The 11,866-nt window shown below is 60.0% G+C and overlaps 2 protein-coding genes and 1 long non-coding RNA gene across 7 annotated transcripts in view; all 3 read right to left on the reverse strand.

The window, feature by feature from the left end:
- LOC142823105 (C-type lectin domain family 2 member D-like) overlaps positions 1–11,866 on the reverse strand; it is a 250,235-nt gene that overhangs the window by 72,612 nt on the left and 165,757 nt on the right. The gene's annotated exons all lie outside the window — the stretch shown is intronic.
- Positions 5,014–7,024, reverse strand: LOC142823062 (maestro heat-like repeat family member 5). Its single transcript, XM_075913341.1, has 3 exons — positions 6,908–7,024; positions 6,234–6,377; positions 5,014–5,496 (listed from the first exon to the last, which is right to left on the reverse strand). The coding sequence occupies exons 1-3, from the start codon at positions 7,022–7,024 to the stop codon at positions 5,014–5,016; spliced, it is 744 nt and encodes a 247-aa protein (XP_075769456.1).
- Positions 7,773–11,569, reverse strand: LOC142823110 (uncharacterized). Its single transcript, XR_012898438.1, has 3 exons — positions 11,105–11,569; positions 10,368–10,494; positions 7,773–8,246 (listed from the first exon to the last, which is right to left on the reverse strand). It is a non-coding gene; the product is annotated as an uncharacterized LOC142823110 (long non-coding RNA).

Consider the following 11,866-nt stretch of genomic DNA (forward strand, 5'->3'; position numbering starts at 1 on the left):
AGGCTGCTGGCCCTGCCCTGCCCTCTCTTCCCCAAACTGGTGGCTGCCCAGCCCCAGATTTCTACCCTCCCACCCCAACCCCCAGGCTGCCTGGCTCCCTGGCATCCCCACAAGCCCCAGAGCAGCCAGGCAGCCTCAGCTCCCCACCCCAGTCCCAGAGCGCTGGACAGCCCCAGCTCCTCCCCCCACCGCGGACCCACAGTGGATGCAACCCTTACCCCTCCCCCCACCGCGGACCCCAGAGCACGCGAAGCCCCTGTCCCTGCCCCCACTGCGGACCCCAGAGCGTGCGCAGCCCCTGTCCCTCCCCCCTCCGCGGACCCCATAGCGCGCGCAGTCCCAGTCCCCCCAAGAGCGTGGTCCCACACTGGTGTTTATGGGAAGGCCGATGGGCGACGAGAAGAACCCACCCAGATGGGCAGAGGCCGGTGGGAAGGGCCCGGAGATGGGTGGGTCTGATGGTGACTCGTGAGCTGTGTCCTGGGGTGACGGGCCAGACAAACGTTGGAGACCAGACCGCAGGGCTGGGGAGGGGCTCGGCTTCCTCTGGCCTGGGGGCTGAACGGCTCCTGGCCTCTGCGCGGCTGGTTCCCCGTCACGTGCAGCTCTGCCTCTTCCGCATCCTCCTGGTGTCCCAGCTGCTTGGTCTTCTGGCCAGGCCGGGCTCGTGGTGGGCTCAGCCGGTGTCTGCTAGAGGAGAAAGGGCAGGAGCACAGATGAGAAGAGCACAATTGTCAAGGGGGAGACTCTGGAGCAGGGCAGGTTCCCCCCCATCCCCTCGCTCCCCTCGTGGCTAATGCTGTGGAGTGTGCTTGGCCCCGTGCAGGGAAGGCCCCAGGCTCTATTAGGGCCTTGTCAAGCCGCCACAGCAGGGCCTGGTTTCCTCAGAGGGGAGGGTGAATCTGTCGCCCGGCTCCGAGGGGCCGACTCCTCCCTGAACTGAAGCCTGAGGAGCCCCACGCTGGGCTGAGTTGTCCTGAGTCAGGTTCCAGCCAATGCAGGAGGCAGGAGCTGGGCTGGTGAGTCTCAGAAGAGGCATCGGCACCTCCGAGGAGAACCAGCAACTCAGTCTGCTCAGTGTCGCTTCATGGCTTGGCCCTCTCCTCTGCCTGAGAGTGGTGCCAGGCCGCCCAGGCTTCAGCCTGCTCCAGCCCCGCTCCTGCTCCGGCCTCGTCCCTAGTCCTAGCGCAGCCCGGCTCGCAGTCCAGCTAAGCTCCCAGCCCTGCTCCTAGACGGTTCCAGGCCCGCACTTGACTCCTGGCTCTGGCTCCTGCTCTTAGCTCCTCTAGGCTCGACCGCCACCACTCAAACTACTAGGCCCCACTGCCACTGCTCCAACAACTAAGCCTCCCCCCCGCCCACCCTCATCTCAGACAGACAGGAATAATTCACGTTTCTGCTTTCCATGTGTCTGACCCTGCGTTGGTCAGCACCGGCTTCCCTCTCCCATTGTGCTGCCCAGGACCCTGGCTTTGCGAGAGTCTCGGAACGTCTTCCCAGGTGTCTCTGGGCTGGACTCTGCTACGGGAGCTAATGTCCCTTGTGAATACCCACCCCACGGCCCAGCCCCTGCTCCAAAGAGCTGCTCCCCTCTGTTGTACGTACCGTGGCAGGATGAAGAGTCCTTCTGTGTCGGTGCCGCTCCCTAATCAAAACGCACCCCACACGAGGTTCGTAAGCTTCTGCAGCCATTTAAAATGTTCATTCAGGACGATCGCTGTGGTCCTGTCTGATCTTAAAGGCACTTCCTGGAAAGCTGAAAGAAAGAGGAAATGGGTTGGAAACCTCACAGAGCTGCTGTCACAGGTGGCTGGGAAACCTTTGCTTCCCAATGGCCTTTGCCACGGGAACACGACAGCAACCGTAACTCTGGCATTTAGGTGCAGAGCCACAAAGGGGCTTCAGCTCCTAACTTCTACCGAATCCTTTGTGCATTTGTGCCGCCTTCAGTGCTCCAGAGGTGGCAGGGAAAGGTGTTTCCTGGGGGCCGCATGGGATGGCCTAGGAGCCGAGAACCCAACTCTGGGTGAAAGTCTCTGGCCTACAACCTCTCTAGTGGAGGGGAGCAGGTGGTGGAACTTTTTGTGACAGAGGGTAAGAATCCTTCTCCTCCTGCTAATGACTAGTCATCTTCAGTTCTGGCCGGCCTCCCTTGAGAGCCTTTGTGTTCTTATCCCCATTTTACAGGTGGGGAAGGTGAGGCACAGAGTTGCTCCTGGGGGCTCAAATCTCCTGACTCCCATTCTTACATTGACCAGCAAGACCATTCTTCCCTCTTAAGCACTGTCCTCAGACAGAGACAGACACTGGGACAGCTGTGTTCAGGCCTCATACTGCCCACAGATGCCCGAACGCCCAGAGCTGTTTCCTTACCTTCACACAGGCAGAAGATGCCATCTGCACTCACTGTCTCCGCCAACAGGTAGAGGTAATGGTGGATGGTCTCTCCTAAACAGACAAGGAATACCCCGGAGCTCAGGACTTTTCAAAATCATCCCTGAAAATTGCTAAAGATTCAGCCATTCCCACAAGACAGCCCTTGGGAAATTCAATACCCGGCCCTTCGATGTGGCACGAAGCACATGGGAGAAAGCATCCGGCCCCAGAAGTGACTGAAAGGCCGATTGCAAAGGAGACTGAAATCGCATCTTGCTGGTTTCCTGGAGATGTGACCAAAAAGTTGTGGGCAGGAGAAGTTGGAAGAGACCAAATGGCAAAGTGGCTCCCTCCAGCTTGCAGTAAATGTGAATTCTGGCCCACACAGATCCCCGCTGTCGGATTCTGGTGCTTGTCAGGCTGGGTGCATTGATTTAAATCAAGTTTCCCACTGGTATTACTTCTCTAATTGCCTCAAACACTAGTGCAAATCTCCTCAGTGACACATAGTAATTTATAGCTGGGAGTAGCATTTTACACCAGCTAAGAGAGCACATTGTGTGTCATTCTGGTAGATAACCTGACTTCTGTTAATTTAGGAAATAGCACATGATCACCAGTGTTAAGCTGCAGACCTTGAAGCAGCATGTTAGGAATGGGAAGGACTAAATCATACACAAAAACACAATAGGGCTGATATTTTATTCAACTAACTCTTCCATGTTATATCCATGTTTCACATTTGCAGTTGCAGGAGGCTCCTGAGTTGCTGGCTGATGCTTGTCCTGAAACCCCTTTCGGTTCATGTTCATTTTTTATTAATTCAAACAGACGTGTCCCCAGAACACTAAATGTGCGGTGTCCTTACGACTTCTGCAGGGAGCTCTCCTCTTCCCCCCTCCCACTGGCATTGTGATGCAGCTCTTAAACTAAGTTTCCCAAAAAGCTAAGTTGTGCTTGGGAGACACTTAATTTTGCTGTAAGCCCACTAAAAGACGTATCGCAGGGGGGACCTTTGGGAAAGCTGAGTTCTGCCTGGCCCAGGCTCACCACCAGACAAGCAGAGAACAAAACGTATTGGATCTGGGCTATGTCTGTCTGTGCCCATGTGTCTCAGCGGGATGACAGACATTGAAAGCCCAGAACTGACAAGGAGGAAGAGATGCTAGTTAGGCTGGATAGACTAGACCCATTAAGGAAATTGGATGAGACTGTCGGGATGGGCAGCGCATGTTTGTGATAACATCGTAACCTATTGAACTGATTGTTCAATGAAACTAGTGAAAATTCCCCCTGGTCCCAGAGAACGGAGTGGAAAGTGGGAAAAGAGCTTTGAAGGAAGCACGGGGAAAGCTCAGGTGGGTTTGCTCTGCTTACCGATGAACAGGGCTGCAGAATGTCGGATGGATGGCTGGGAGCTTTCCAGATAGTTTAGAGCCTGGAACAGGAGCCTGGGGACGTTCCTCTCGTTATTCTCCATCTAGGAACAGAGCAGGGAGAAATGCTCAGTGCAGACAACGTGATCTGCCCACAGCGGGCAGGCCAGGGCTGCTGAAGCTCAGAGGGAGGGCAGGGCAAGAGCCAGTATGCGCCCAGATGATGTAGCTGCCCCTCTCGGAAGGGCCGGATGCAGACAGTGCCCAGCAGTCCCAGTGTCCTAACCCCACAGGGCCTGCAGGGCAGCAAGGGAGTGGAGGGCAGGAGCAGGGTGCACAGCCGCTGTGCCCACCCCACAAGCAAAAGGGGCAGGACCCCACGGGAGCCCTTCTAGGAAGGGCTGCCTCTGATGTCCCTGCGTGACGAGCGGGGTGGAGAACCCCCTGGGTGCTCGGGGGGTGGGGCTAGAAAGGTCTCCCTGAGCTCCCCACTCACTGCTCTGCGGGCCCAAAGAACACACCTACCAGGCACTTCCCGACGCACGGCAAGAGCTGCGAGGAGCCGTCCCAGGCCAGGCTGCAGAAGAGACTCTTGCGATTGGCCCAGCCGAGGAACACGGCGCAGCGGAAGAGGGTCACTTTGCAGCTCTGCAGCACAAGGGGAGAACGAGGGGCCTCGCTGAGAGAGGGAGCGTCTGGGGCACGTCCCCTCCTCCCTGCTCCTTGGGCTCCTGCTCTCCCTGCCAGGGGAGGTTCCTGCCCCTTGTTCCCAAAGGGAGGCTGCTCAGGGGAGGGGCTGAGAACTGGCTGGCGAGAGCCGGACGGGATCTCCACAGCTCAGCCCTTCTGCACAGAGACGGCAACGGCAGCGCCAGGCCGCTCTGGGACCCCAAAGGGTCTGAGCCCAGGGGCCCTCCCCTGTGGCCCCTGCACGTCCCCAGTGGCCCTGGCTGGGCAGGGGCTCTGGAGACGGGTGGGGCCCAGGGGACTCTGGCGCTTTGCTCTCTGGAAATACCGAGCGCGGCACTTACCAGGATCACGCTCTGCTCCTCGTCTGCCAGGTGGAGCAGCAGCGGGAGCAGGCAGCTGGTGAGTTCCTGCTGCACGGCCGCTTTGTCTGGGTCCTTCACCCCGCTCAGCACGGTGCCCAGCAGAGAAATGGCAGCTGAGCGGACACTGCCCCTCTCCTGGCAAGGACACGCGGGCCGGGGAAGCCGGTGAGAGCCAGGCCATGTCCCTGGCCACAGAGACTGCTCTGGGCTCAGCCCTGGGGCCCTGGGGCCTGGCGCTCACCCCTGCCCCCTTGGGGAGCAGCAGCAGGCTGGGGAGGATCTGGGGACAGGAGGTTCGTGGGGGAGGCTGCAGCAGGGCTGGGAGCTTGATGCTCAGGTTGGCCCAGAAGGGCTCTGCTGGGAGGGGGCTGCGTCGGAGACGCCCCACCCATGGCAGGGGCCCCCTTGGGTGCCGCGTGGCCAGCCTGAGGGGGGAAGGAGCTGGGCAGGGACATACCAGGGCGGCAGGGAGAGGAGGGAGGGGGAATGTGCTTCTCCGGGGTTCCCAGCCTTACGTGGTCAATGAGCGGGCGCAGGCTGACTGCCATGTCCTGGGAGATGGAGCCAAGCCCCTCCCCGGCAAGCAGGTAGATGGCGTCTGCCGCCTCCGTCATGGCCTCCAGGACAGTCCTTGCGTCCTTGGCGCAGAACATGGCGATGGTCCCGGGCAGCTGGGCCCGTAACAACTGCCCCTGTGGGAATGCAGAAGGCAGCTCCCCACTGTCCTGGGACGCAGCCTGGGGCAGGGGCTGGACCCTCCCTCCCCATCGGCCAGACCCCAGGGACGGCCCAGCCCCCCAGCAGGGGAGAAAGTCCTTCTCCTGCCGCTCCGCCAGGTGCTTTGCACCCCTGGCCCTTGTCGCCTATCGAGAGCCGCTCCAGGCCCCGCCCACCGAGCTCTGACCCCGCCCCCGTCTCCTCTGCCGTTGCCAAGTTTGGGCTTTGTTGCCCACCTCCCCTCCCCCCACTGCCCTGAGCGACGACCTGAGTCTCCTTCCCCTCCCCACTGCCTCCACTGACCATGCTCTGCCAACGCGCGGGAGCAGAGACACCCCCTCGCGCCTGGTTTGCTCAGTAACGCACCCCCAGGAACTGGGCGCTGGGAGCACCACAGGCTTCCTTGGTCCCCTGGTGTCAGATCGGGGCTCCCTGGGGCACCGCTGAGAGGCAAGTCAAAGGCAAACTCCTCAGAGACAGGGCGACTTACAGCCCACGACTGGGGCCCTCCCTCTGAGGCACCAAACCAGCCACACAGAGCACTGCTGTTCCCCACACTGGATACCCCAGCAAGCCCTGAGACTCTCCCTCTGAAACTTTGCACCGACATCTTACATGGCCCACTTGCTCCAAGATTTGGTGCAAACATAAACCAGGGCTTGCAACAGTGATGTGTCGGTTATCTCCCAGCCGGGCAAGCCAGGCCCCTCACCTTCCCTGGCCAGAAGAGACAACTGGCCAGGCCTCGCAGACAGAGCCTCCGTATTGCAGGGTTGTTGTCGTGGGTCCATTCCATCAGGTGTTCCTGGAGGTCTGATTTGGTGACAGTGCTGAGGATGGAAGGACTCTGGAGAAACTGGAAAGAGAAAATCAGCGTCAGGCTAAGGAGCAGAAATCTGCCTTTGGTCTGTGCCTGCCCCATCATCTTTGCCAACTGGCCACTTTCTGCGGCACAAAATCCCTGGCATGAAGGAGCCAGTGGCTGGTGTTTGAAATGGTCCATTCCTAGAAGGGCAACTACTCCACAAGCGCCTGATGAACTCCAGGGACAGAGGACTCTCTGGGGACCGCTAAGCGTCCTGGGCAGAGCGCTGTGGCAGAGGAAAAAGAAACCCCAGGGGAAGGCGAGGAGAGAGGCCCGAGCTTGGGGTGCTCTAGAAACATCTCCTCTTGTCACATGTCCCAGGGAGGCGCATCCAGCCAGGAGCAATCTCACCCTGCCCCCCTCCACTCTGCCCAGTCCCGCTAGTATCTGTGTGGGCAGAGGAGCTGGCTGGCTGTGAGATTGCTGAACCGCTGGCCATGGGCCCCAGCCCCTATTGGCCCAGGAGGGGTCTGAGCTGCTTTGCACAAGCCCACGTGTGCCAGGCCGCTCCGGACTCTCACCTCGGTGCAGAAAGTCAGGGCGATTTCTCTCAGCGCCTCCTCCTCCTCCCGACTCTGCACGATGGCGATGGCCTCTCTGAGAACCACAGGGACCTGTGGGTTCCGGTGCTCGACCATAGTTCTGGAAGAGCAAAGGGAAAGTCCCCAGGATTACCAAAGGGAGAGACAGTCCCTCCCACATTGCGGGGCTGAGAGGGCCGGCTGGGGCAGAGGAGGATCTCCCGCCCACCTCCCATTGCCCAGACAGGCCGCAGGAAGAGGAAACTTGAGACTCCTACCTTGCGATCAAGCCCACCCCTCGGGAGAAGTGATGGCGGGAGGCGATCATTTCCCAGCCCTGCTGTAACTGGATACTGGCAAATTCCTTCCAGTATCTGGGCATGGAAAAGAGGGTCTTCACGGCCTCCAGGGACATGCTAAACACAAAAAAAAATTTTAAAAAAAATCCTGGTGTCAGAAATCTACTGCAGCCCAACCCGCTCAAGGCCTGGGGAACAAGGCATGGTCAGCAGTAGCCGGTTTCCCCCGGGATGGACCCAGCACCCTGTCGGGGCTCACTGAGGTTTTGGCAGATGGTGACACTGCAGCTTCTGCAGATGCTCGGTGCCCTCGCTCCCAATGGTCCAACACCTGACTCTTCGCTGGGGCCGGCACCAGGTCACTGGGCACATGGGCCAGATCCTTAGTTGGTGCGAGAGAGCAAAACTCTGCCCGTTTGCAGCAGCTGAGGTGCCTTCGGGCTCCCCGGCTCCCCCCAGGGGAGTCCACACGGAATAAGCTTCATGGTCCCCCTTGCTCCTGCCTGCCTGTGACACGGCCCCCCTGCCGGGCCGGGCCCCAGTGCTGCCGGCCTTGCTCTCTCTGCATGTGCTCTGGCGACCCTGCCCTGGGCTGGGGCCTTGTGGGGCCGAGGCCCTAACACTTCGGCAGGTGGCGCATGGGGAGGTACCGACGTGGTCCCTGCCTGTGCTGGGAAGGAGCCGGCCTGTGGGCGGGGTCAGAGGAGCAAGCGTGACTCACAAGCACACGGGTGCCCAGCACCGCTCCCCCCAGACAGACCTGCCCAGAACTGCGCCTGGGCTCCGCAGGGGCCGTGTGTGACCTGCGGGTGCAGCAGATCAAATCTGTTCTTCCCCTTCCCCTGCTGTTACCTGAAGGGGCTGAGGCGGCTGGATCCCTCAGGGCTGGATTTCTGGCTGGCCGTCCAGGTCCCTGGCAGGCGCAGGTCCAGCACGTGCTGCACCTGCCTGACGCAGAGGAGGAGCAAGTGGGGAAACATTTGCAAGATGGCTTCTCGGTATCCCCACAGGAAAAAGATCTCATAGAGCGTGTCCATAGCCTGGAGTCAGAACGAGACAGAAAAGTCACTGAGCTGTCCCCACCTCCCATCCGCTCCCATGGCATTTTGCTGTCATGCTGGTGCCATTTCCCACATCCTTGTGGCTTATAAGGAAGGAGGGTTAGTTCGTCAGGGGGGAGGGGAGATGTGATGGCCCCTGACCGATCTTCCATTGCTAGAATGGGCGCAGAAGGGAACCTCTTGGAAAGATCAGAAGAGTCCAGCTGACATTATTCCCCATTATCTCTCTCTCTCAGGCCTGACCGGAGGGGGCGACACCATCATGAGGAGACCCAAACTTCTAGGCGCATGGACAGGGCATCCCACGATCCCTCTGCTGCCTGAGTAACTCCAGTGCCACAAGCAGTAGGGAGCCGGGGCGATGCCGGGAGGTCGATGCAGTTTCAGTCCAGACCCCACGTTGCTCCCGGCGACTGACTTTCCAGCAGCTCATGGTTTGCAGGTCCTCGTTTTCACTCCCCCATCGTGCAGGGCTGCTTGTGTGCTCTGGGCCTGTAGTAAAAACTAAGTGTGCTTCTTCCCCTCCATTGCTTAAGCTTGATACACAGGATGAGGCAACCTGACTGCAGAGGAGTCATCCATAACTATCAATGCGTACCCCTACTCATGAGAAGATGGGATAATTGGCAGATTGACGAGCCTTAGAGCGCAGCAAGCCCCCCGAAAGGACGACTGACTACAGGATGAACCTTCGAGAGATGTTCTGGGAACACTCACATCAAAAGATAACATTCCGGTCACAAGCGGACAGAGCGAGATCCATGGATTTTAACAAGAAGGAGGAATATATAAAGCAGGGTGCTTTGCTATGGAACTTTGAGTTCGTCTGCCACACTATCTGGAGAGGAGTATCGGATCGATCGACCGACAAGGCCCTGCTCCCCCCTGTGTTCAATCTACCTGGCCACTAGATGGACACAGACTCTGGACTGGTAACTATATCATCTGGCAGAACTGTGTGCGCATGATGTTTTGTGTGTAGGTGTGTGTTTGAAAAGCATAAGCAACTGTTGTATTCTCAATCAATGCGGCGTACTGCCTTTCCCCCATAAAAGATCTCGTGTGCTTCGTTTAAGCATAACAGCGTAGCCCACTAGCAGGAGGGTAGACTAATGGCTTGTGCTGCTCTTCTAGAAGGGTGCCACCAGATCTAAGTTCCTTGCTGATCTCAAACCAGGACCCCTGGGGCCAGCACTGAGATTGACCATCTCCCTGGCTTGTGTCTGTCCCTTGTTGCCAGGCCTTGGAGGGTTGGGTCACTCCTTTGCTCTTGGAGAACATCCCCCCAAGATCCCAAACTACTTCACCAGGGTCAATGGGAACTTCTGCCGGGTCGGGTTCGAATCCTCCTGCCCCAGTTAGAGGGACCCCGACGGCAAAGACCAGGCTTCATTTTTTAAGTTTTCTTTCAGGTCCCCACGTTCTGTGCTCAGAGTGGAGATCAGCCCTGAGATGTGGTGTCCCGACCCTGCACTGGGGCTGCAGAGGTGAAGCCTGGCTGCCTAGCAGAGAAGGTCGCACCCCCACAGGCGTGCTGGGCGGGCTCCAGCTGGAGGTAGCTAGAAAGGCCGGTGGAGCAGCTCAGACAGGGCTGAGGCCTACGGGGGCAGAGGTGCCGCTGGGGCTCCCAAGGAGAAGCGCATGTGCACCCGGACGCCGTCACCAGTCAGCAGGGAACCGCAGCAGAAGCCCCGGTTTGGAGGAAAGAGACGGCGCTCAGGATGGGAGAGAAGCTGGCAGGAAGCAGCCCAGGGCGGGTTGTTGAATCCCGGGTGCTCGGCGTCTTTCGGCTGGATTCCCCACCCAGCTAGTGGTGCCCCACTCCAACGCTGACAGGGTGCACTGGGACCCGGTGGAGAGGGTGGCCTGGGTCCCCCTGCCCCTCCACACCAATCCCACCAGGAGTTCTAACACACCTCTGGCTGCTAGGCCTGTGAAGGGAGCTGCCCTGTTGATTTGGAGCACAGGGAGTTAAGCCCTGCGTGCAGGGAGCTGCAGGGTTGATTTGGAGCATTGGGACGCACACGGGGTTGAGCTCCAAGTGAGGGGCCTCCGTGTTCGGTGGGGAGTTCACTACGTGACAGCTCCAGTCTCACTTACGGCCAGAGACACGCTGCGGCTCCTCTCCTCCCGGTGGCTCTTCCGGAGCTTGTCCAGCAGCTGGTGCAGCACGTGCCGGGAGAGCTGTGCTTCTTCCCCCAAGGCCTTCCACAGCTCCCTGGCACCTCTGCAAGGTCAGAAACCGAAATCAGAGCGTCCCTGCTTGCCCCCCATTGTGTCCCCAGGGAGATGCTGGGAAGGCCAGCGGGAAAGGGGGCCCTTAGAGGAGACGCCCGGGGGCTGGGAGGCTGAGGCAGGTGAGTCCCTTCCGCAAGCTCTTCATTTATTCCCTTCCCCAGAGGCCTCATTGCTCCTGCAGCCTGTGCCGCTGCTTCCAGTAACTGCCCTGGGGCTGCGCACAGCGTGACACCACCCAGCCCAGCCTGCACCAAAGGCTGCTCGGTGACATTTACGCTGGAGTCACGGCCCAGGGATGCTCCCCATAGCCTGGTCCTGCCCCTCTGGTGGAGCTGGCGGGAAGGGGGGTGACCCACAGAAATCAGGAGCCTGCTGGAACTCTCCAGGGACCTGTCACGTCTGCACTCTGGGCAGGGAAGGGGGAGGGGCTGGTTTCCAAGGGGCTGGGACTGGGCATCTCCTCTCAGGAGGCAGGGACAGCCCCGTGCCCAGCAGGGAGCTGGCTCCATCGCTGTGGCCTGCCAGGCCTTTCCCGCGCTCTGCCCTGGAGGAGGAGGGAGGGGAAATCAGGGGCTGAGGTGATAACAGCCTCTCCCTACCTGTCCCATGGCGGCGCGTGGGCCACACAGGCTGGAACCACGTCCCGGGGGTGGGTGCGAGCCAGCAGGGCGATGGTTCCCAGCGCGGCTCTTCTGGCTCTGGGGTCCTCGACGTCGTCCAGCCAGGTGAAAATTTCTCCCACGACGTCTCCCACCTGGAGGCAGCCAGAAAGCTGAGCGGGGGATTGCTCAAGAGCAGCCTCCTGCCAGGTCACCCCTCCTGGCAGACGGCGCTTGGAGAAGGGCAGGAACGTCACCAAGTCAATGAGCCGCTCTTGGTCCCAGGTCCCCGTGTGTCACGCGGGTAGAATTCCTGCCTCCCCAGAGGGCGATGGAGCTCAATTGATCAGGGCAGTGACTGATGCTCACACCTCCTAGGAAGGGGCTGTAGAAATGGACTCGGGCAGAGCCCTCCCTGCACCAGTCTAATTCCCGGGGGGGGCACCGGAGCCGGTGGGGCCGGGCAGCAGGATCACACGTGACAGGCACCGGGGCAAAGTGCAAAGCCAAATGGTTCCTGCTGCACCGGCGGGTCACACAAGGGCCCTGCAGGGCATGTGAGGAAACCCCGTCCGCTCCGGGAGCCCAGCGTGGCGGCCCCTCAGCAGACTCTGTCAGTGCCGTGCTCCAGGGCTGGGCTGTGACCCACCTGCCGTGGGGCTGGGCTGGCCCCAGGGATGTGTCCGAGCTCCAGCGCGCAGAGCTCTGGAAACACCTGCCCACCCCAGCACCGAATGGAAAGGGGCTGAGCCGACCTGCCAG

Source organism: Pelodiscus sinensis, chromosome 32 (assembly GCF_049634645.1).
Source record: "Pelodiscus sinensis isolate JC-2024 chromosome 32, ASM4963464v1, whole genome shotgun sequence".
Taxonomy (NCBI): Eukaryota; Metazoa; Chordata; order Testudines; family Trionychidae; genus Pelodiscus; species Pelodiscus sinensis.